This window comes from Galleria mellonella, unplaced genomic scaffold, assembly GCF_026898425.1.
Source record: "Galleria mellonella isolate WM207_F2 unplaced genomic scaffold, CSIRO_AGI_GalMel_v1 utg874, whole genome shotgun sequence".
Lineage (NCBI taxonomy): Eukaryota > Metazoa > Arthropoda > Insecta > Lepidoptera > Pyralidae > Galleria > Galleria mellonella.
In genome coordinates this window covers 975913-1002395 of record NW_026442167.1, presented here as the reverse complement: position 1 = coordinate 1002395, position 26483 = coordinate 975913, and the positions used below count along the sequence as shown (strand labels likewise).

The 26483-nt window shown below is 37.1% G+C and overlaps 1 protein-coding gene across 1 annotated transcript; it reads right to left on the bottom strand.

The window, feature by feature from the left end:
* Positions 1–6795: 6795 nt before the first annotated feature.
* LOC113514874 (chorion peroxidase) lies at positions 6796–25091 on the bottom strand. Its single transcript, XM_031907936.2, has 15 exons — positions 24701–25091; positions 24134–24310; positions 22793–22965; positions 21878–22016; positions 21080–21226; positions 18712–18885; positions 18055–18251; positions 17304–17490; positions 16359–16556; positions 15422–15572; positions 13841–14000; positions 13341–13499; positions 12432–12636; positions 10227–10341; positions 6796–8629 (listed from the first exon to the last, which is right to left on the bottom strand). The coding sequence occupies exons 1-15, from the start codon at positions 24816–24818 to the stop codon at positions 8560–8562; spliced, it is 2370 nt and encodes a 789-aa protein (XP_031763796.2). The 5' UTR covers positions 24819–25091; the 3' UTR covers positions 6796–8559.
* Positions 25092–26483: the final 1392 nt, after the last annotated feature.

Below are 26483 nucleotides of genomic sequence, written 5' to 3'. Positions count from 1 at the left end.
CATAATTATAAATATGTCTATTGTAGGTATTATTTGCCTTTATTTCTGTGTCGCGTAAAATCCGGGAAATAAATTTAAATCGTCATCATCATTTCGTCCTGTTTCTAACCACTGCTAGATATAGGCCTTCCCCAAGCCTTCCACTACCCTATCCTCTATCCTATCCACTATCCTATCCTCTATCCTATCCTCTATCCTATCCTCTATCCTATCCTCTATCCTATCCTCTATCCTATTGATCCTCTGCTATTCGCATCTATCCACTTCCAGATGTCTTCTTAATATCTACGGTCCATCTAAAAAGTAGGCGCACCACGCTGCTTGTGTTGTAAAAAAAAAAATACCAGTCTATTACTAAACATAAGCTTCGCCCATAAGGAAGATTTTACCAGTAGTTGCCTCGCTTAGCAAGCGAGTTGGCAACTGTTAGACCCTGGTTATTTTTTTTATAACACAATAGTCAAACGAGCATATAGCATACCTGATGGTAAGTGACAACCGCCGTCCATGATCACCCGCAACACCAGAGGCATTGCAGGTATGCTGCCGGCCTTTTAAGAAGATATATGGTATTCTCTTAAAGGTTATGATGTCGTATCGGTTCGGAAAAACTGCTGCTAGTAATGTTTTATGTTATGTAAGTTTTAAGAGGGACGCTACTGCCCATCCCTTGGCCATTTAGGTCCGTTAGTCGCCTCTTACGACATCCACGGGAAAGGCAGAGATGACGCTTTGTTTGTTTGTAATGGATAAACTCAAAATATACTGAAACGATTTTAAAAATTCTTTCATCTATAAAAAGCTACATTATCAGAGATCAAGTTACAGGTACGTGTATCTATATATTATTTTCGAAAATTCTATCTGCACCTATGATCGCCGATTTGAATCGCTAATTTCATATATAAACAGTACTGTCTACGACTGTATCTCAGTTGGAAACATTCGAAGAAATAAAGGTAAAAACAAACCGATTGGCAGGCCTGTTTGCGGCACGCGCCCTACCAACATAAACATACTTGATGCGATATACCTACACTAGTGGAGGCCTTCCACATCATTCTCGTCTCCTTAAAAATACAGTCATCATCCATGATCATTATCATTTCGGCCAGCCTTCATATTGTCTGAACATTGACCTTTCATAGACTGTTATAAGGAACTTTTAAATATCTTGCAATTTCCATTAGGTATTAGGTATTGGAGTAATTTTCTTCTAAACCGTAAAGATATTATAGACAGATAGATACTCTTTATTGTTTCCTCCAAAAGATTACAATAGTAAACTTATTATAAATATAAATAATTACAAGAAATAATCACAACGAGAAAACAATGGGCGACCTTATCGCAAAAAGCTATCTCTTCCAGGCAACCTTTGGATGGACAATTTGGATGAGATTATCTCTTTTCACGTATTTTTTTTTTGTATATATTATATTAAAGTAACTTTCCAATTAATGAGAGAAAAAAATATATTTTATTTATACTTTATTGTACAATAAAACTTTGTACAAGTGGCGAGCTTAATGCCATATGGCATTCTCTACCAGCTAACCATTAGGTGAAAACAGAAAGCGTATAAAGGGCAGATATGGTGAAAAATATGCGACATAATTATTGTAACATATTAAAATAATTATACGAACACATCATAATCATATCAGCCTTTATCTGTCCACTGCTTAACATAAGCCTCCCTCTTGGGAGGTTTTGCCAGTAGTTCAGTCTCATACTAATTAGTCAGAGTTAATTTCACAGTGGTAATAAATAACTGTACCTACGTCTTTCCTCTTTGTCACAACGCATTCATGTGCTTTCTTTTACAAACCTGCTTTTTTTTACTTTTTACAAATCAGACAGTTATTTACTTTTTTTTTGTGTAATACACGATACCGAATACCGATCAAAGGTATTGGTTTTCGTAACCAATTATTAGTTATTTAGTAGGTCTCCGATAATAAATCTGTCGAAATTTATTTTCAGAGATCCGATTAGTAAGTCGTGGGACCGATATTAAAATAAGCTACTTTCTACCATCGTACGGCTCGCCATCGACAGGGAGTTCACCCTCATACCATACAGCCTAGATGGTCGCGTACAACGCGGTTTCAGAGATGTTTTCTCCCACGAACACTCAGGTTATGGAATGAGCTCCCTGCCGAGGTTTTCCCAAGAGACTACAGCATGGGGTTCTTCAAAAGGGGGGTAAAGAAGTTTCTTCAGGGTCGGCAACGCGCGCGTAATACCTCTGGTATTGCAGGCGTTCATAGGCTACGGTAACCGCTTACCATCAGGTGGGCCGTATGCTTGTTTGCCACCTCAGTGGTATAAAAAAAAAGCTACTTACCAGAAGGAGACTTTGCACAAAAGTTGTTTGCTTGGACACCTCTATCCCGTTTATGTTTCTACCGTGAAGTAGTTATGTTTGCATGGCTGTGTTTCGGTTTGAAGGGTGGGATATGGCAGTGAATTTACAGGGTACCGAGGAATAACACCTGAGTCCTCAGGAATGGCAACGCATGGGGGTTATCATGGGCGAAACAGTATACTCTGTTATATCCATGGTACTGTTCATGTCTATAGGTGACGATTACCACTTTCATTAGGTTTCCATTAGTTCCCTCTTACGACACGCATGGAAAAGAAAGGGGCGGCTCATTCTATGCCGGGACCACACGGTGAATATGTTTAATTATATAACGAATTAAATTAAAAAAAATCGTAAAAACCTATTTTTTAAAAAACGTATTTAAAAAATAAATAATGAATACTTATCTACTTAAAATAGTTAAAAATAAATTAATTAATTAATTAATTGGATGGCAAACTTAGCCACATAACTTGTAGTTCGCGCATTACTAAACAACCCCTTTCATCCCTCTTTTTATAAGTTGCCTTGACTAAAACTCGAATGAGGTCTAAGTCGTTATCGTCAAAATGATAGTCACAGTATAAGAATTGGGGGGAAGGGATTGTTAGTAATGGAGACTGAGAATCTTATTGCTAGCAATATACCCAAACAGGTCCACCTCCTCGCGGTTCTCTCTGGAAACTATCATGGTTAATTCCTGATGAATTCATCATGATGGGCTAACTGGCCTGTTTTCATTCTCATCTATCACCCTTCACTGGTGCTCCGCCAGCGTATCCCGTTAGCGCGGGCGGGGTTACCATACCATTTTCACCCATAAAAAAAAAGTATAAGAGTTGTCACCATCGGGAGCCTTCCAAAGTAATGTATCATCTCTGGCCAATTTATGACCATTGTTGTATTAAAAATTCGACAGTTATTATTGAACTTTCTCCTTACGAAACGGTACAGTAATTCGTTTGCGTTCGAAGCGGTTTTATTTTGCAACTCGCATTTTTCTCGCGTATTATAACGCGGTATGCGTTCCAGGAATCGAGATGCATATGTTGCAGTCGAAACTCTTAACCAGTCAAAAATACTATTGACTAGCAAAATCAGTCAAAAGTACTTTTGACCGTATACTTGAACCAATAATACTTTCGACTAAACAACAGACTAACAGTTAAAAGTACTCTAACCTAACCGCAAGTGTACGGGGGAAAGGGATTGTTAGTAATGGAGACTGAGAATCCCATTGCTAGCAATATACCCAACCAGGTCGACCTCCTCGCGGTTCCCCCTGGAAACTATCATGGTTAATTCCTGATGAATTCATCATGATGGGCTAACTGGCCTGTTATCATTCTCATCTATCACCCTTCACTGGTGCTCCGCCAGCGTATCTCGTTAGCGCAGGCGGGGTTGCCATACCATTTTCACCCATAAAAAAAAACCGCAAATTTGCAGTCAAAAGTACTAATAATTCTCAGTCAAAACCACATTTGACCGACCTGTTCAGTCAATAATACTTTTGACTGATTAAGAGTTTTGACTACAACACATTTAATGATTCCTTAGCATTGTCAGTGGCGCTGTGGAGTGTAAAAAGTTTATCTAACCTCAGGGTTCCTTACCCTAATAACACATTATTTTACAGTTTAAATGCATTAGTGATGGTTACTTCTTTCTATCAGGTAGACTTTCAGCTTGTGTCCTATCATTCAATATAAGGAGGAAGGGATTATTACTAATGCGGACGGCCAGTAACCCCGTCTGCGCTAACGAGATACGCTGGCGGAGCACCAGTGAAGGGTGATAGATGAGAATGAAAACAGGCCAGTTAGCCCATCATGATGAATTCACAAGGAATTAATCATGATAGTTTCCAGAGAGAACCGCGAGGAGGTCGACCTGGATGGGTGTATTGCTAACAATGGGATTCTTAGTTTCCATTACTAACAATCCCTTTCCCCCCGCCAGTTTCATTATTAGTATATACCCTGTCAGGTCGACCTCTCCGCGGTCCCTCCTGGAAACCATCGTGCTGAATTTTAGGTATATTTATCACGATGACCTAACTGACTTGCCGATTCATTCTCACCCATCATCCCTCACTGGTGCTCCTCCAGCGTGTACCGTTAGCGCAGGCGGGGTTACCATACCATTATCATCTATTCATCTATCCTTCAATATTAAATAAAAAAAAATGTATATTATATTATTATAGTTATAAATTTTTAGCTTTTATTTTTCTAAAAAGATAATAGAAAATTCTTAGCATTTAATAGAATTTGAAATTTATTAATATAAATTAAAATAGTTACATTATTTCATGGCTTTTGTAAGAAGACAATTATAAACGAAATATTACCAATTATTTTTATATATTTTTCAATGGTACTATTATTAAATTGTAAAAAAGTTAGAATTACCATACAAATACGCTCATTGATTTTATAATGTAATAATTATAAACTCGACTAGTTTCGAGACCAATTCGAGACCCTTAAACATGAGCGGTTATGACACGAAAGCGAAACTTACTGACGGTTATAGTTACTATGTATTACTAATATTATAAATATGAAAGTAAGATTGTTTGTTAAATACCTTCATTTAATTAGTCATTAAAAAAATTTAATATAATAACTACCGGTTTAATTTAAATGTAATTAGATCGAAAATCTCGACTAGTTTCGGAATCAATTCGCGATCCTTAGTCATGAGTCAAAGACTGTGACGCGAGCACGAGCCTGACTGCCTCAGCCCGCTGAGAGCGAGCTGTAGGCGCTTGCGGCATTATCACAGATAAGAAAAGTAGCGTTCGGATCTCTTCGGGTATGAACAACTGATCTTCGTAATCTTCCTCTTTGTTTACCGTGTTATTGCCACCAGTCGTGTTGGTGTCACAGTCGCTCATGACTAAGGTTCCCGAATGGATTCCGAAACTATTCAAGCTTTTTCGATCTAATTACATATAAATTAAACCGGTAGTTGTTACATTAAAATATAATTAAATTTTTAACAATAAAATTGTTAATTTAAAAAAAAAATTGAATGTATTATCTGGAATAGAAAAGGACATAATGTGTAATATTTACATATTTAATTCTAACTTTATTAAGTTAATTTTTAACTATAATATTTGAATGTGTGATATACATGTGTATGCGTGTGAATTGCGTATTTAAGTGTATACAGAATGTGACAAATAATAAATAAAATAATAATACAATAAGTGTAAGTTAACCATCAGTTAACCGAAGATTGTAGATATTGCCCTTACATTATAAGCAACTTGTTGTATTGAGTCGCATTGTGTTTTATATTTTTTATAAAATGAGGGTAGTTTCACATTACGTTTTATTTTTAGTTGATGTTTGATAAATTACCCTCGCTAACAGTAGATATCAAGCGCATGCTCATAATTTTAAATTTCTCATTTAAATGATTTATGTAAATCTTTAGAGAAATAAATGTCTTAAAACTGTAAAACCGTACATAATCCGCTCACGTGGATAAAGTTAATGTAGGTATATAATTTAAATAACAAAGCTATATTTAATTTGTAGATGCATTTACAAAATATGTCCAGAACAATATTCTTATGGTATGTTCATATTACAACATAAAAAGTAAAAATGAATGGTCCCGTGTAATCCGCGCCATGGATCGCGTGATGAACAAGTATGTATTATGCGGTCAAGCGAGGAATGTTTCTGCATAACTTATTACTTAAATATCATTAAATTATTACCAGAGGAAGACTTTGTACAAAAGTCGATTGCTTGGGTACCTCTGTCCCATTGTTGTTTCTACCGTGAAGCAGTTGTGTTTGCATGGCTGTTTCGGTTTGAAGGGTGGGATATGACGTGAATTTACTAGGTACAGAGGAATAACATCTGAGTCCTCAGGAATGGTAACGCATGGGGGGTGTCATGGGCGAAACAGTATACTCTGTTATGTCTATGGTACTGCTCATGTGTATAGGCGACGGTTACCACTTTCCATCAGGTGGGCCGTCAGCTTGTTTGACATTCTAAGTTGTATAAAAAAAATCTTCTTCTTCAATATTAAATTATAAATATCAATTCAAGTATCTATAAGCAAGATGAGTAATATAATACTTTTATCATAGGCCTCCATGGGATTATCAGTAATGGGGATAAGTAACCCCATTGCTAGCAATGTACTATATCAAATCGACCTCCTCGTGGTTCCCCCTGGAAACCATCGTGAACAATTCTAGTTGAATTCATCACGATGAGTTAACTGACCTGCTTCATCCTCACCTATCATCCTTCACTGGTGCCCCGCCGGTGTATACCGATAGCGCGGGTGGGGTTACCATCTCATTATCACCCAAATACAAAGAAAAACCAACCAACCATAAATAAAACCAACGTTTACTTAATAGAATTAATTATATTTTTATTACACATAAACTCTTAGCATAAAGAATAAAATTCACAAAACATGCGTTGGAGCTCTGTTCGCTTGCTGGATCCTTCAATCATTATTAACGATCAAGAAAGGCATGACGAATTCATATTTCATAATTTCTAATTATTATTTACAATTATTAAAAATACAAATGATTACAATGCATACTTGAATCAATCAATCAATCAATCAATCAATGAATTTCAATCAAATATATATATACTAATCATAATACATATGGAACATTCTTATTTACAAGAAAATAATTATTAATATGTTAATTTTAAGTTTTACCAGTAATTCTTAGGATTTGCCAATGTGAGTTGGTTAATGTGAGGATTTTATACAAACAATATAATTTTTGTATCTTTCACCAAATTAAAACTAACCTAACCTACCTTTCTGACCATGAGCACGAACATCACACACTCAACATGTCTAAAATTATGTTTAGCACAATAAAGAAAAAAAAAGGTCAAGATCATTTTTGTATCTTTTAGCAAACCAAACCTAACCTACCTTTCTGACCATGAGCACGAGCATCACACACTCAACATGTCTAAAATTATGTCTAGTACTGTAAAGAAAAGAAAAGGTCAAAAATGTAGGTTAAGTTTGGTTTCGTGAAAGATACCCAAAAATTATTTTGTTTTTATAAAGTCCTCACATTTGCCAACTTACATTGGTAAATCCTAAAAATTACTGGTAAAACTTAAGATTTACCTATGCACGGGCTCTTACAGTAACAAATACATAAAATAGTTCTGTCTACATCACACATTCATGCTGTAATATTAAATATAATTCATTACTAAACACTAAAATCAAAGCATCTGCCGCACCTTCTTTGCCATTCTGTTGTTTTTTACATAAATACGTTATAAATCTATGGAATGTAACAGATTAATGTGACAAAATCGCTTTTTTGTTATCTTTTATTCACAAAAATATAATATTTAAAAAAAAAAACTTTATCACAGTTACCAACTATGAACCCTGACTCCTGGATTTTTTATGTAAGAAAAAATCATTGAATCAAGTACAGTTCTAAACCAAATTGAAATGAAATCCAATAATAATGAAAAACTGACTAAAAATGAAACATAGCACTCGAGATAATCGGAAATCCGTGTAAAACCCAAATTTTTAGACGTTTTTCACAATAAAATATCTAGTTTCCCACTGTTCGGGCTTCAGTGTGATACCAGATCAAACGTACTTAAGAATAATATTTATATGAAAACAGAAAAACGTCAAAAGACTCGAGTCATATCAAACAATCAATTTGCTAATTAAACAGATACAATCAAAGTACTCGACTTTGTCGCAAAAGGTAAATAATTGTTACACGTGCATAATTAAATTAAAAAAAAAATAAAATAGAATGATCACTTTTGCGACAGAGACTGTTCAAATAATGATCACAAAATCATAGCCAATGATGATGACAAAAACAAGCGCTGAAATCGTGTTGAAATTAACTTAAATGTATTTAAAAATGAAATTAAGGTAATAGTAGACGAAGAAGTAAACAAAGAAAATCAAACAAATAATAAAGAGAAAATATAATTACTGGATTTCACTTCAAAAATCCAACTTTATAGACATACCTTTTAACCAACTGTGATAAAGTATTTATTAAAACAATATTAAAAAATTCCATTCAATGGATTAGGTAGTTGTGCATAAAAATTTTAAAGAACACGTATGATCACAGATCATTTGATATTATCCTTCGTATACAAAAAGAAAATTATATTAAATTAAATTTCCTTAAATCTACTAAGATCCATGGACGGGATCAAAAGACTCTCACAGGGCACAGCTTCATTCCTGGAAATAAAATCTTCATAAATATAGAAACCTATTTCAAATTATAAACATTTGTATTAATCCTTCTTATCGATTCTAATATTAACACCTAGCCATTTTATCAATTTACTTTTTTTAAATCAAATTATTATTTTTTATTGCTTTTCCTATTGTTATATTGTTAATAATAATAATTAAAATGTGTCCAACTATGTGACTGCAATACTTATTTAATTTCCAATAATCTTCAAGAATTCATATTCATTATTAATATTTAGAGAGGAAATGGCTGAAAACCAGCGCTGTGCAGCTGTACACATTGCACTGGGACGCTCACAGCATCAGCTGAGCCGGTTTTTTTGCCTTATATGAGCCGCTTCTTGTATATATCATATTTTTCTATTTTCTGTTGTAATTATGTCTATTTCTGGCAATAAGTATTTTCTATTCTATTCTATTCATTTCTTAAATTAATCCATTAATTTACTTGTAGTAAGTAAACTTATAACAATGGCATCGACGTTAACCAACAAGAGTCCAACTGATACTAAAGCAACCATCATTTATAGACATGTGCATCTTTTTAATAATAATAAATAAAGTCAGGTTCAAAAAGAACAAATCAATCATAGCAAATGTAAACAGACAACCAAAACAGTGGACGCAGCTAGTATGCTAGCTTCATTTGCTGAACAATCAAATAACATTTATAAACTAGCTAACCTGGCAATCGTCGTTCTGTCATATAAATACTCTAATCACCAATCTGTATAAAATATAGTTTATAAACCTATTCTCGTAGCTACCAAATATGCATAAAAAATTAAAAATTGGTCCAGCCAATTTGGAGGAGTTCGACTGAAAACATCGTGATACGAAATTTTTATGTACATATAAGTAAAAACTTAATATATAAGTAAAACCAATATGCCTAAATAACTATAAAATTAATCCGAGAAATAGGTATTGGCGACCCGCACGCATGCTAAAGGTAAAGGAGTTAAGGGGCCGCCTGAAAATCACCGCCATATAGGTACATCTCGCTGGAGCTGTACATATATAGCAACAGCTGAGGCGGCTCCTATTACCAGCAACATTAATTGCTTTTTTTTTTCTTTGAGTTGTTTTAATTTTTTATTTTCTTAATACTGGTAATAAAGGTTATCTATCTATCTATCTATCAAAAATTTAATTTAGTTTCTTTTTTCTAACTTGCGACAATTTATCAAATTCGTTAAAACAAACTCACATGCATATTGTGTTGTGGTTTTAAAATTTGTTTTTAATTTGTAGTATAATCGCCAAATATCTCTAATGCATAATCTTAATGCTTCGCCAGCGGATTGGTAACCGCAGGCAGGTCTTTGATGATATTTTATGAGAGACGCTGGTGATGAGTACCAGCGTCTTTCATCCCTCGCCCTCCCTTAGTCGCCTTTTACGACGCCCACGGGAAAGGAAGGGCTGGCCCATTCTATGCCGGACTTACACGGTGAATTTACTAGCTTATAATATGTTTTAATTATTTGTTTTTACAAGCTCTATTACATTAACTCTAAATATCTCTTTATACTGAAATGAAACATCTATAACAAGATAAACAATAAATGATACATACCCAGGAAGATTACCTCTCAAGAAAGCGTTGGGTGGTTGCGCAAACAACTCTATCCCGTCCCGATTGTCGCAGATTATTCTGGACATTGTCACCTTCTTTATTTCTGCCAATTGACCTGCAACGTAATAATCCTTCTTCATCAGTCCGTTATTTCATTTAGTTATCAAATTTTTACTAAATTTAAAATGATCTGGTTTCCATCCGATTCTTGACATTTCAAAAATAGATCCTATATTTTTTTTTAAATTTTAGCCAAACTTATAAAATCAATATGGTATACAATTCTGTAGTTAAGCTACATTATTGGTAGAGAACGCCTACGTCAATTTTAATAACTTTTTTAAAAATGGTTGAATATTTGATAGCATTCTGCCTTATCCAATAACACTTCTTTCTCATCCTTGTAAGCCATAGATAAAATTTATCTACGATCACTTATCTTTTCTAATATTTTTACTAATGTTGTAAATGTATGTCTCTTCATTAACTAACTCTTCGCACCTAGTATCTCGTGGCTCAACCATTCGTCATAAAATTTGGTGTACATGTACTATTTGAAATGAAAAAGGCTTCTGTTTATTACGCTCAATCAACATATTCTAATCACGTTGACGAAGTAGCAGATAAATGCTTGTATTTAATAAACATTTTTCATACTAGTAATAAACAAAATAATATACAACCACTTCATTTTCAAAAACAGTATATGGTGAGGACGAACAAGAACAATAAAACATAAATAATCCAGTACAAGATTTTTTTTTATACAACTTAGAATGGCAAACAAGCTGACGGCCCACCTGATGTAAAGTGGTAACCGTCATCTATAGACATGAGCAGTACCATGGACATAACAGAGTATACTGTTTCGCCCATGATACCCCCTATACGTTGCCATTCCTGAGGACTCAGGTGTTATTCCTCTGTACCCAGTAAATTCACGTCATACCCCACCCTTCAAACCAAGACACAACCATGCAAACACAACTGCTTCACGGTTGAAACACGAATAGGACAGAGGTACCCAAGCAATCGACTTTTGTACAAAGTCTCCCTCTGGTAAGAGAAGGAAGACAGAAACAAGAGAAGGAAATCTCGAAACAAATTTCTATAACATGTGAACTATAGAAAGCTTACTCAAGTATCCAGCACCTTATGTTAAAACTAATTGGATTGATTAATATTATCAAAATAATGAATTACGATTGTTGATCGTATTACAATTCACAACAACGCTTTCGGTTTGCTTACAAGACTATTTTGCGGTAATTCATCTAAATTGGAGATCTATGCAGATTAATCGATTAACAATCGGCACATCACTTAAACGATGTAAACCGGGACCCGGAATAAAATTCTAAATATCTGATTTTTAAACACATTGTTAACGAAGCGGAAGAAAGTAGAACCATAGTCAACATAATTAATGAAATTTAACTGATAGTAGTTAACTTAAAGACTTCAAGTTTCTTCAGAAGCTTATAGCTATTATTTTCTTTTTGAATAGCATTTTGGAATAGCAAATAAAACGAGTAAAACCATGATTGTCAGAGAATGCCTATGGTGCCCTTTATGCACTGCTAATTTCATTTTCATTACATATTTATTATTTATTTTTTATTTATAATACAGGTTCAATTTGCAGTCATTACCAAAAAGTTCTTCTTCATTATTAACAAACATTTCAAGAAATCCTTAGAGACTATCGACAGGAGTGAAAACTGTGAACATTAGCATATCACTATCATCGTCATCATCGTATCAGCCGTTATCTGTCCGAAGCTGAACATAGAACTTCCCCATAGATTGCCGTAAGGAACAATCACGAACCACCTGCATCTACTGAGTCATTATAATGCATTTGATGTCATCACTCCATCAAGTGGAGGGTCGTCCAATACTTTATTTACCCGTACGGAATAGCCACTCAACAACTTTTAATCTCTCATCGGTTGTCGATTCTTTAAGCTACATGAGCTTGCTTCTCCTTCGAGTTATATCAGTTACTTTCGTACGGCTACGGCTATTCTCATTTTGTCATTCCCAATACTATATAAATTTTATATTTCCAAACTCGACCTCCCCATAGCTAGCTGAGCAACTTGAAGCTTTTACAAATCGGTATATTCATTCAAAAATAACCCAAGTCAACTAAAGAGGTTTTTGCTTCAATTATTATTCTCCATAAACAAAAAAAATACTTACTCGGTGTAAAAGCTCCCGGGTTTACTTCAGGTCCGTGCTCATAGAAATATCTATCGCCTCTCTTGATTCTGAGAAACTGATCAGCCAGGATAGAGGCGAAAGTGGGACCAACCACACCACCTTCTACTTCTTCTTCCAGAAGACCTCCCACCCATAAATCTATGTCTTCTGGACTTGTGTACACAGAAGACAGTCTTTGTGCAGCCTGTAATTATTAGTACTGTATTATTCTTATGGTCTTTTAGTAAGATGGCTGCAAGTTACTCTAAACTCTGAGGTAAAGCACAAATAATACAATGCCATATTAGACCATCTTTTGCTAGCGTGGATTTTGGAAGTAGATAACTATAAGATCTTTAAAATTATAAATGCAAAAATAACTTTTTTTGGTAACTCCTAATGCTGTAAATCTACTTCTATATTAGTGCTAAACTAATTACTATGAAAAATGGTATACAGGGACTATATGAGACGAAGAAGGACATATATTATATTATCTTGGTTAAAGTCTAAGAATACATATGCGCTTTTTTAGGGTTCTGTACCATGTCTGTCCATCCGTCTGTGCTACATCTCAGTTACTACTAATAAACCTTTTTAAAGAGGCCAACACCCTCCCCCTTCCTCTACCTCAACTGAATAATATCTCATCATCATCAACATATCAGCCTTTAACTGTCCACTGCTGAGCACAAGCCTCCCTCTTGAGAGGTCTTGTTAACAGTTGCTACGCTTGACAGGCGGATTGGCAACCGCAGTTAGGCTTTGGAGATGTTTTAAGAAGGACGCTGCTGTCCAATCTCGTCCTTTCTTAGACACCTCTTACGACACCTATGGGGAAGGAAGGGGTGGCTTATTCTATGCCGGGACCACACGACAAAATATTTAAAGTACACCAATGCTACTCACACTAGGTGGGAACTGCTTGAAGTCGACATAGGGTTCCAAGCCAATCAGCCGCCGATATTCATTATAAGAGCGGACGCCGTAGTCGCGACCGCGCTGAATATTGATCGACGCCAAGTCCAAACCGAAAGGATTCCCTCCATGGAATAGGTAACGGGTCAACTGGAAATAATAAGGGGAAGGAATCGTTAGTACAGCAGAAAGAAAAAAAGGAAATATGGCAATATAATAAATACGGTGAAAATTCTCATGTAGTAAGTTAGAAACTCGGAGTATTGACCAGTGACGTTGGTCATCTACCATAAAACGAGCCGTATGTTTTACTACTACGTTTTGTAAAAAAAATTAAGTTACAGGATGTGGAAGCATAATCAGGGGTACCATCGATATTTTAATGTATTTTGCGATGCCCCTTCCTTTTATAGGTGATGGTTACCACTTCCCATCAGATGACCCGTTTATTGTTATTTGCTGGTCATTGTCATAGAAAAAAAATACATTACCCCTTCAGTAACAAACGGATCGACAGTCTGCATCGATTGATAGGCGAGACCGGTCAGCAGACGGTCTAAGAACTGCTTGAGCCTCAATCTTGAGGGCTGAAACATCACCTCGGGGATGGAAATCGTTTCATAGACACCGCCTGTTTTCGCGTCAGGTATCCTAAAAAGACAAACAAATATAATAATATGACGTAATATATACTATCATTGTCACTATTCGCTGCTGAACATAGGTCTATTAGAAAACCCCTCTTATGGGGATAAGGGAGGTTTTTCATTAGTTGCCACGTTTGGCAGATACCCAGGAAAAGCACGGAGTGGCCCATTCTATATTGGGACTACACAGTACGTAATATATGTGCATGTGCGTGCGTGCGTGCGTGCGTGCGTGTGTGTATATGCTTGTTTGTATTCCGCGACTTCATCTTCGTAAGTGGGATATATGTCCCGATCAGAAAATACATTTGGTATAAGAGTTTTATGAACACAATAGAACCCAGAACAATGATTTTTAGAATTTTTGTTTGTTTGTCTATTTTTTACGTTTGTGCACGCTAATCTTAAAAACGACTCAACCGATTTGAAAACGGTTTTCACTAATACGTTGCGGTTTACTTCATTTAACATTCAGTGTTTATTTTATTTCAATCGATTTATATATAAAAAAAAAGTTATATCCATCTAAAGAATCACATATAAAATGCTATAAAATAACCCGTCAGATGAATTGGTTGAAAGTCTATGAAGGTATTAGGTACGTAATTATCATTTAAGTATATAATACAATATAAGACCGGATTCATGAAAAGTTCCAATTGGAATGATATACGGGAAGTACATTGTTAGAAGCGCGCAACGCTGCAGGAAACGACTAGTATGAAATAAATAACAAACCTTTTATATTTCAATATTACTAACTGAATGTATATTAGGAATCCATTAATCTTTGTAATGCGTAATTACGCCGTTTTCTAATGACACGCGCAGACCGCAGTGAAACTAGAACTAGCCGCCGGCGCCGCGCCGCCGCGCAATACGAGGAAATCATTTGAATACCGACCGGCGTCAACTGATGTTTAACATTTCCCCAACAGTGCTCACTGGAGACAGTTAGAAAATGTCTCCTAATGATATTTATTAGAAATCCGTTGACCCCTCAAACGATTTATACCCTACCGCCCTCTTTTTTTTTATACAATTTAGAATGGCAAACAAGCTGACGGCCCACCTGATGGATAGTGGTAACCGTCGCCTATAGACATGAGCAGTACCATGGACATAACAGAGCCTTGTGCCTCCCACCAAATTGTTTATAGTTACTCCTCTCCATCCAAAGATTGCCTGGAAGAGATCGCTCTTAGCGATAAGGTCGCCCATTGTTGTCTCATTGTGATTATTTCTTGTAATTGTTTATATTTATAATAAGTTTACTATTGTAATCTTTTGGAGGAAACAATAAAGAGTATCTATCTATCTATGTCAATGGCGGTAAAGCAGTATCCTCTGCCAGCCAGTAAGCTATATACTGTTTGGAAAGACCCGTGAATAATGTTGACAGATTTTGATGATGATGAAACTTACTCAATGTTGCTGTCGACCACAGAGTGGCCAAACCTCATGGCGGCGGTCGCGAACTCGGCGGTGAGGGAGGGGTTCACGTTGGGGTCGTACGACCCCAGTTGGGAGTATACTGGGGATGGTGACAGGTTGAATGCTTGGATTAACTTCCGCCCTGGAATGGAAACAGATACTGATACGTCTATATCGTGCATTATATAGATAGAGTGTCTCCATACATACTTTACCAAAGGGAGACTGTAATGTCCAGGAAATACGGGAACACTTAATTAAAACGACCTCAGTTGATACTCCAGGTTTTAATACTACCTTTCGAAGTTTTATTACAAAAGTACCTTCACTACAGAGACTTTGTACAAAAGTCGTTTGCTTGAAAACCTCTGTCCCATTCGTGTCTCTACCGTGAAGCAGTTGTGTTTGCATGGCTGTATTTCGATTTGAAGGGTAGAATATGGCGTGAGTTTATAGGGTTCAGAAGAATAACACCTGAGTCCTCAGGAATGGCAATGCAAAACTGTTGGACCGATTTAAACGAAATTTTGCATGGTGGTACGTTACATCCCCGGTCAAAATTTTAAGTACTTTTAACCATAGAAAATTAAAGACATGAGATAGCTAAAACACTATAAAAACTTATACAGCTTAGTACACAACCTACTTAAGTAAAATCATTTTGACATAAGGCAAAACGTGAAAACGACACTACGTCATTTCTTAATTTTGATCCAAAATCCTCGGACATAATAAATAGGTCGTACATCGATACATACTACACAGGAATAACAAATACCACGCGGACAAAATCGTGAGCACCAGCTAGTTTAGTAGATAAAATACATTCATCCATTCATTGTAAAGGGATTAAACCTGCAACTTTCAGGAGAATCAATCGTGATAAACCGCGACACCATCGAGATATGAAATTTCAAAATCCACTCACCTATAAGCAACGGTAAGAATTCGTTATAAATGATGTGCTGGTACTCAGCCTGGAGTATTCTTCTAGTTTCCATGAAGATGGTGTCTTCACCCCAGCCGGGGTTGAGCCTGGCGAGGGCTCTCGCCACCCGGTTGTGTTCCCTCGTCCAGATGGTGTGCAAAACCGTTAGAGAAATGATTTGGTTGCCGTGACTATCTCCTATAGTTATATAAACATAGCATGAGATTGCGAGATCAAAATTAAGATAAAGAAAGTAAATCCTCAATGCCAAGTGTCGTGTACTCCCGGCATAGAATGTGCCACCTCTTTTCCCCCGTGGTTTTCGTAAGAGGCAACGAGAGGGGGAGAGGGATCGTTAGCAATGCAGTTTGACAACCCCATTGCTAGCAGTATGCCCTATTAGGTCGACGTCCACGTGGTTCTCCCTGGAAACCATCGTGAACAATTCTTGTTGAATTCGTCATGGTGGACTAACTGACCTGCTTCATCCTCACCTATCATCCTTCATGGGTGCCCCGCTGGTGTATACCAATAGCACGGGTGGGACTATCATTCCATTATCACCCATTAGAAAAAAACATCACTGAAGCCTAACTTTGGCCACCAACCTACCTGCCAAGCGTGGTAACTACTATCCAAACGCATTTTATGGGAGAGGCCTATGTTCAGCAGTGGACAGTTAACGGCTTATGTAAAAATAATAAATGCCCAAATCTAATCTTTTACCAACTAAATAATGTCCCAAAAGTCCTCCTGTATTGCTAAGCACGGGTTTACCTTCCTTTCATACACATTACACACTGTATTTTTGCTATTGGTATTTTCATGAACCACAGCTAAGGTGAATCCCAATTAAAAGATAAAAAAAAGACATGGATAATGGTCCAACTATTCATGAGATGTGGTCAAATAAATTCATTGGAAACAGCAACAAAAGATAACTACCTGATTCAAAACAAGCGGCACCATCTTTCGATGCGAGACATTCTTTCCTGTCTGTAAGAGGAGGCAATTCCCTTCCGAAGTCATTGAACGTGTTCAGTACACCACCGGGAGCGCGCAGCTGTGACACCTTCTCCTCAGAGTTACCATATAGATGGGATAGGTCAGGGAAGTGAGTTGCACCATTCATCTGGAAATATTTATTTTTAAAGAAGCATGTGAGATGGCATATGACAGTGAAATTACAGAATATGGAAGCTTAACATCATAGCCAACTATATGTGTACTATAGATATTCTATAATGTCCATGGTGATGTTTATATCTACAGGCAATTACCATTTTCCATCAGGTGGGCCGTCAGCTTGTTTGCTATTCTGAGTATCATAAAAAATATACATAATTAACTTTGAGGCATAGTAAAATAGTCATCGTATGGCTCGCTATCGACAGGAAGTTCATCCTCATGTCTTACAGCCTTAATCGTCGCGTACTGCGCGGTTTCAGATGTGTTTCGTCCCAAGAACACTCAGGTTATGGAATGAGCTCCCTGCCGAGGTTTTCCCTACAGCATGGGGTTCTTCAAAAGGTGAGAGATTCTTCAAAGAGATTTTTTCAGGATCGGCAACGTATTGCAGGTGTTCATAGGCTACGGTAACCACTTACCATCAGGTGGGCCGTTTGCCACCTCAGTGGTATAAAACAAAACTAAGTAGTTACAATCTAGTCATTTTACTCCAAATAGATAATCCAACCTGCTTGGCATAACCAACGGAACAGTCGCTCGCCGGAGCCAATTGTGTCCTCAGGAAGTTCAGGCACTGATGATGGAATTGACCGTAAAAGTCATCGTTGGGATCAGCAGTAATAGGTGCACAAGCCCAATGCTGTAGTTCTATAGGCAAAAACGCTTGGCCATCGCCGGAACAGCACGATATGGCACTGCCGTTTCCTGGATTAAAACACATTATTTTCAGATCAGATCCTTTAGGATTAAGCAGAGCAAATCGACTACCAAAAGCTGCTATACATACACATAATCTCTATGACTTTCTAAATAAATATAAACAAATAATTTCATCGCTCGTATATATTCAATTATTCCATCTCATATTTTTTCCACTTCCTCAAAGTAACATTTTACCACCATTCATTAACCCAAGTTAAAATCCTACTCCTAGTGATCATTTGATCTTATTATATTACTGGTGGTAATAGAAACCATTAGCATGCTGGTGAGGTCAAAAAAGTTTTCCTTATCTTAGAAATGCCGGTATTCTGGCAGATCCCATGACATAAATCTTAGAGATGAAATCTTACTTCTTTCATACACAAATTTGCTTGCACTCACAGTTAAAATTTTTCGATACAGCTGATTTGGCACTAAATAATATACTCGAGCAATCACTTACCTATAGTGAACATGACACCAGCCGTAGTGTCATGAGCAATGAACTGCCCGAACTGCATGAACATGAGATTGAGTGTGGGACTCTGGTGGCTTCCGTCCAGTATCAACCTTTCGCTCACTGTGCGCGCACTCGGCAGAGGTAGACCGATCGTTGAAGCTCTCATAGCCCACGTACCTTCAAAAGTATACAAAAATGTGATTTATATACTCTATAACACTCCTCATAATACTTAATATTTCTTTTTAAAACACAGGGGGCAAAAGAGAATACGGCTCGTCTGATAATAAGCGACTAACGCCGTCCATGAACATCCGCAACACTAGAGGCATTGCAGTTGTGTTATCAACCTTTTAAAAAGCAATATGCTCTTTTCTTGAAGGTTACAAGGTTATCGTATAGGTTCGGATATAGTGCTATTGGAAATTAATTTCAAATAATTTTAATAAATAATTTTCCATTTTTTTAGTACGTGATCTTTATCTCTATCAGAGCTGACCTTAACCTATATGATGTCTTTGGGCAAGTTTTTGACCCAAAACAATGATAAAAAATAAAATGAGATTTTCACGTTTTTCTGAGGATCTCTCTACCCTGATTAAGAAAAGAAATTTTAAAGGGGATCCACTATACATTCTAGTCGAATTTGAAGCAATCCTTATCCTATGGTCTTATTTGTCTCTTAGAATTGGGCGCCCCTTGTGAATTTAGATTCCTCTAGATACCGACACTCTCGCGTGCCGCCGGACAGGGCCTTATCCTAAACCCAGTACAGGTTTTTGATTTTCTTCAGAATGAAATATGATTTCTGAACATAAACATAATTAACATAAAGACTATTTATTTCTTTTCTATATATTTTATGAAGACTTTCGTGTCAGTAACGCGCCTACAACAGCTCTGATAATAGAAGCATTCAAGTCTTGCAATAGTCGCTTACCGGAAGCTACCTATGTAGATTTGTTTGCCACATTTGAATGTAACTATAACCGGCGATTTTTTTTTACAATTTGTCATCTTTGATCTTTGTAGCTGGAATTTAAGGTATTTCCAGTTAGTGTTGTAAGAAGCGACTAAGGGACCTTACGAGGTTTGTCCGGAAAGTACGTATAAAAGTTTTTTAAAAATTTTATTTTACAATTATTCAGGTAAATCAATTTTATCCCCTTCAAAGTACTCCCCCTGTGACATAATGCACTTGTGCCAACGCCGTTACTGTGAGAAGGCTCCTTGAAAGTCCTCTGGTTGTAGGTTTCTCAATCTCATTTATGTCCCCCAAATGCCGCCCCCGAAGTACCAATTTGGTTTTTGGGAACAAGAAGAAGTCACACGGGGCCAAATCCGGCGAATAGGGGGGGTGTTCGGTCACCGTAATGGAATTTTAACTCAAAAACTCACGGACAACAAGAGAGGTGTGGGCAGGGGCATTGTCGTGGTGAAGAATCCAACGCCCCTCTCGCGCCAATTCTGGACGAACTCGTGCCACACGAGCTTTGAGGCGTCTGAGCACATCGACGTAGAATTTTCCATCAACTGTCTCCTGGAGGGACGAATTCTTGATGGACAATCCCCCGAACATCGATCTTTCTCGGCCCTCTCTGAATCTTTTTAGCCACTTGTGGACGGTTGGTTCCTTCACAGCATCATCCCCATAAACTGTTCTGAGATCGGCAAAAATTTCACGGCCATTCTTGCCGAGTTTCGAGAGAAACTTGATTACGACGCGCTGCTCTTCAACGGAAGCGGGCTCCATGCCGACGGGGTTTCGTTAAGAGGTAACTTCACAGATGGCGTGACAAGCCAGTACCGCACGGCGGTCAGACCAGAACTGAAGCATTGTTAGGGACATAAGGAAGGGGTCCTGCGCTTAGGCCTCCCCACTCCTCTTTCTCGCATTCCAGAACACTTTTATACGAACTTTCCGGACAGACTAACGATCCCTCTTAAAACATCTCAAGGCATAACATATATTTACAGGGTACAGAGGAATAACAACTGAGTCCCCAGGAATTCGCCTATTCGTCCATGAGACCCTTATGCGGCAACGCATTTTACTCTGTTATGTCTATGGTACTGCTCATGTCTATAGGCAACGGTTACCACTTTTCATCAGGTGGGCCGTCAACTTGTTTGCTATTCTGAGTTGCATAAAATTGCAGTTGCCAACTCGCCTGCCAAGCATGGCAACTATTGGACAAACTCACACTCAATAGAAGAAGGCCTATATTTAGCAGTAGACAATTAACGGCTGATTTGGTATGGTTTTAACTATAGTAGTGCCAAGGAACCAAACTGCTTGATGAAGTAAATAGATGAGACATAAATACTAACACTACCGACATAAAGAAGGTATATGAATCTCCATCCATACCGTCACTATAGTCAGGTGGTAGCAACCTCTCGTAACCAGTATGGATGGCCCCCCAGCTAGGGTGAACTGGATTATTGCATTCACCACCGATACTCCTGTAGCGGCTAGCAGGCGTCGAGCAGGGAATTGGTGGAGGGCAAAATGGACCTTTTGAGAAAAAATATTGATCATTATATATCCCTGACAGATTCGTTACTCCTGAATCTGATACCGGACATTATAGCTTGACTGCAAGTCTCTAAGAATAAAGAACGCCATGTGGTATTATATGGTGGAGGCTTGTGTATCGATGATTAAAACCTAAAGATGAAGGGGTTTTTAGTAATGCGGACTATGAGTCCCAATGCTAACAATATACTCTCTCAGGTTGACGTCCCCATGATCCCCCTGGAAACCGTGCTGCTGAAACTATGTACTTAACACCGGATGGTGTTCTCTACCAGTCAACCATTGGGCGAACAGAGAAATGATCAGGCGGTGCATTATTAAATTGAAGGAATATAAAAAACTTATATATATACTGAATTCTAGGTGTATTCGTCACGATGTGCTAACTGACCTGCCTTTTCATCCTCACCTGTCACCTCTCACTGGTGCCCCGCCAGCATATACCATTAGCGCAAGCGGGGTTACTATTTTATTATGAACCATAAAAAAATCTGCATCACACTGTACTTATTCTTTCAAAACCATAATACTATTCAAGACTAGGCAATAATGGCAGATTTTCTATCAAGTAGACTTGTGGACTTGTTTGCCATTTAAAGACACATAATTAAAAATGAAAGTTTTTCTCACCGTCTGTATGCTCGGTGAGTCCTAACGAGAGCTGGTCATCAGATATCGCCTGACGAGACTTCAACTCCTGGGCGGCGAACAGGTTCAGTAGACCACCGCGGCCCAGTGTATCCGCTCTCTTGTCTAACGTCATCACTGACTACAGGAGCATCCAAACGTTTATCAAAATTAAACCTTATAAAATTCGCTTGGGAATTTATTAGATTGCAAATTGTTATAAATAAAAATCCACCATTACATAGACAACCATTACTCCCATGAGTACTGGAATTAAAAACTTAATTTAACTTGTAAACTTGTATGAGTATGATGAGTTACTGTTATCTGCAACGTGTTGTATTATCACCATCAGCCTTTAACTGTCCACTTCTGAACATAACCCAAGTAGTAGTTACCACGTTTGACAAGCGGATTGGCAACCGCAGTTATGCTTTGGAGATGTTTTAAGAGGGACGCTGCTGACTCTTAGTCGCCTCTTACGACACCCATGGGAAAGGAAGGGGTGGCCTATTCTGTGCCGGAACCCCACGGCGTAAACATGTTGCTTATTGGCTGTTAATTTCGAGATGTAGACCAAATGAATAGAAAGATCAACTACGAGTATTAAGACACTAACTTGCTTTCAATCAGATAAACAAGAAGACGGCTTGCATATAATTTTAAAAATATTTCCTAACCTATAGAAATTTGAAATATCTCTAGTTTTAATAATCTTTTATGTTCATTGTTATGTTCAACAGTGGACAGTTAAAGGCTGATATGATGATTGATGATGATGATGAATGAAAATTGACTTCTGTAACTCTTATTAAGCTCCCCCCCCCTATATTTTTTTCTTAAATACCTACCATGTACAAACATCGCCCAGTTTCAATTTCACTATATCAATAAGAAGTAAGATTAAAACAACGTTACCAGATGATGAGCAAAACTTGGAGCTGTCTCGTTGATCACTACGTCTTTGTGTTGCAACAATTTGTCCGCCCTGCTCATCCACTGCTCGAACTTCTGGCGTGACTGGTGATGGGCCGACTTCACATCGTCCGCGGTCACCGAAGCGGCTGCACGGAACTTCAGTTCTGACTCCGCTGCAGCAAAACGATAAGAAATATAAACAATATTTTTTATAGAAAACGAAGGCTGTATAGTAACAAATAAAACTCCTTATAAAACACAGTAGCAATGTTTACAACTAGTAAAGATTGCGATCTAAAAAAAATCAACTTTAATTATTGCAAAATTTTCATTTTATTACTTGACTATTGAACCGATGTAAATGAAATTTTTATGGAACTAATAATATCCTTTCAGATAAAAAAAGAATTATTCAAATCGGTTTAAAACTAAAGGAGTTATGAGGTAACACTAAAAAAAATACAATCGAATTAAGAATCTTCTTTGTTTTGAAGTCGATTGAAAAGGGGCGAAAAAGGGGTTTTAAAGTAAAACAGCTATCTTACAACTTTTTTTTTATACAACTTAGAATGGCAAACAAGCTGACGGCCCACCTGATAGAAAGTGTTAACCGTCACCTATAGACATAGGCAGTACCATGGACATAACAGAGTATACTGTTTCGCCCATGATACCCCCATCCTGTTATGTCAACAGAGTTCCTACCGTGAAATAGTTGTTTGCATGGCTGTGTTTCGGATTGAAGGGTGGGATATGGCGTGAATTCACAGGGTACAGAGGAATAACATCTGAGTCCTCAGGAGTCCTCAGGAATGGCAACGCATGGGGGGTATCATGGGCGAAACAGTATACTCTGTTATGTCCATGGTACTGCTCATGTCTATAGGCGACGGTTACCACTTTCCATCAGGTGGACCGTCAGCTTGTTTAGCATTCTAAGTTGTATAAAAAAAAAACTATAATTAGGCTTTGGTGATGTCCTGAAGATGGACGCTGCTGTCCATTCCTTGACCAATAAGATCCCTTAGTCGCCACTTACGACACCCATCACCATATCCGCCCTTAACCGTCCACTACTGAACATAAACCTCCCTTTGGAAGGGGGGTTGCCAATATTTGCCACGCTTGGCAATCAGATTGACAACCGCAGTTAAGCTTTAGAGTTGTTTTAAAAGGATCGGCGCTGCCCATCCCTCGCCGTTCCGTATTTGCTTACTACGACACCCACAGGAAAGAAGGGGTGGCCTATTCTATTCTGGAACCACACGATTAACGACACGCATAGGAAAGGAAAACCTTACTTATACATAAGAATAACTTACATACTTAAAAATAAGATACCTGCATGTCCACTACCAGTAAAACAGCATACGCCCAAAAGACCGACCGTTTCCAAATGGCATTCGGGGTTGTACGAATGAGGTCTGACGTGCGCCGGACACTGGACCTTGGGGACACATTTCCCCTGCCGAGGGCATATGTCGCATGGTCTCTCTTTTTTGTGTGCGTGGCCTGTAACTGTTAATTATATGAGCGTGAGTTGGAAAAAAATGTTAGTAATTAGCCAGCCATGCAAACACAACTGCTTCACGGTTGAAACACGAATAAGACAGAGGTACCCAAGCAAACGACTTTTGTACAAAGTCTCCCTCTATCTAATTTAAAATTGCAATAAAGAATAAAAACGAATGCCCAGAGAGTCTCTCAGTAGTAAAATAAAAAAACATTTACTATTTAAAAGAAGTTGTAAATAAGTATATTAAAACAAAGATTAATTCAATTCTATTCTTTATTCTTCATTATGCAGAAAAAAAAAGTGTACCAGAGCTTATCTCTAAAAGAGATTTCTTCCAGCAAACCCAATACCAGATAAACTATTATTCTTTCTTAATAAATCATAAACCATACCTTTATCTTTGGAAGTGTAATGACCTCCTACATTTTTGTCGGCCGTTTTGCAATTTACTTGTAAGACAGGTAAAACTACAACCACGTACACAAACAGACGTAAAACTAATTTGAACATATTAGTGATTTATTTGGTAATATATTTTTTATTTGTATTCTAGTAGTGAAACACAATTTCACATAATGTGCACACAGCAACTGAGCGATGGTTGAAATGAAAGAGTCTGGAAAAAGATGGTGCCATAGTGTTAAAATAGAATGTAGGTAGGTACAAATTTCTGTATAATTACACAGAATCTTCATCTACCTTCAATATAATATGTAGTTGATATTTATTTAATGCCTATTTCTAAAATCACGATTACATTTCTAGCAATAATAATTTTATAATAAAATTACGACCCTAAATATGCGGTATTAAATTATGGCGGGAATCGCAAAGTAATCACCACTAGGTTATTTAAGAGACGGCACTATCCTTATATTGACGAAACTGGTAAAGGAGTCTATGCAAACATCAAGATGTTTTAACAAAATAATATAAATCGATTTTCTTACTGTTGTGTAGCTATTTATAACACGCCTCTATGCAAAATATTTATATCGAAAGATATCATAAAAGATCTAGGTAATTTACGAAATAAAATTTTATAATCCAATTAAATGGTTGCATAGATTTCATTAATTTTTTTTTTATTCAAAGCCTGGTGGAAATTTGTTATTCTTTTTTTAATTCTTTTACTATTTTATAGTAGGCAAAGGTAAAAAAAAAACAATACGACCTTCCAGAGTTGTTTTTAATGTTTCAAAATGGAATCTAAACCCCGCCTGCGCTATCGGTATACACTGGCGGGCCACCAGTGAGCGATGTTAGGTGAGAATGAAAGCGAGCCAATTAGCCTATAATGACGAATTCCACAAGACTTAATTTAACTACGACGGTTTATAAGGAGATCCGCGTAAAGGTCGACCTGATAGGGTATATTACTTGGGGATCTTATACCCCATTACTAACAATCCCTTTCCTTCTTTAATTTTAAAAGTGTGTGAATGTGATGTGATTCCCATAGTCGCCAATCATCATTTTTCATCAAATTCATCATCAACTGATTTAACATTCTAAAAAATATTATAAACGCAATGTCACTTCCCTTATCTTTCCGTGGGCATATTAAATAAAAACTTAATAAAAAAGAAATTACACTTTATTGTCATTAAAATATTTTTAATTCAATTAGAATACAAAATCAACAATATTAAAACATAAGCAAATTATTAACGTTAAATCGTGCAACAATTCGAGTCAAGGTATGAAAACGATAGGAAGTAGATACTGGTTATATAAATTTCATTATTTAAAATCAAATTCGTCATAACCTCAATTTGTGTTCACAGAAACACAAGTCACTTTCAGAGCAAACTAACAGTTTCCCGCTGTTTTGTCTGCATGAATATATATAACGTAGCCTACGTTAAAAGGCCGGCAGTACACCTGCAATGCCGTAGGTGATGGGGTGACCATGGGCGGCGGTAGTCACTTACCCTCAGGTGAGCCGCATGCTCGTTTGCCCCCTGTGTTGTAAAAAAAAAACTATATTTTTACATATATGAGTAGGATGCCGTATCGGTAACACATGATATGGCCTATGACCTTTTAACCACTTAATGCGAGAGTTTTTCTGTGAAATGAGGTCAACTGGCGCACTGGCGCACGCACTAAATTCGAACGAGCATACAATAAATATACAATAAGCTCTATAAAATACAAACGGGCGAGAAGATA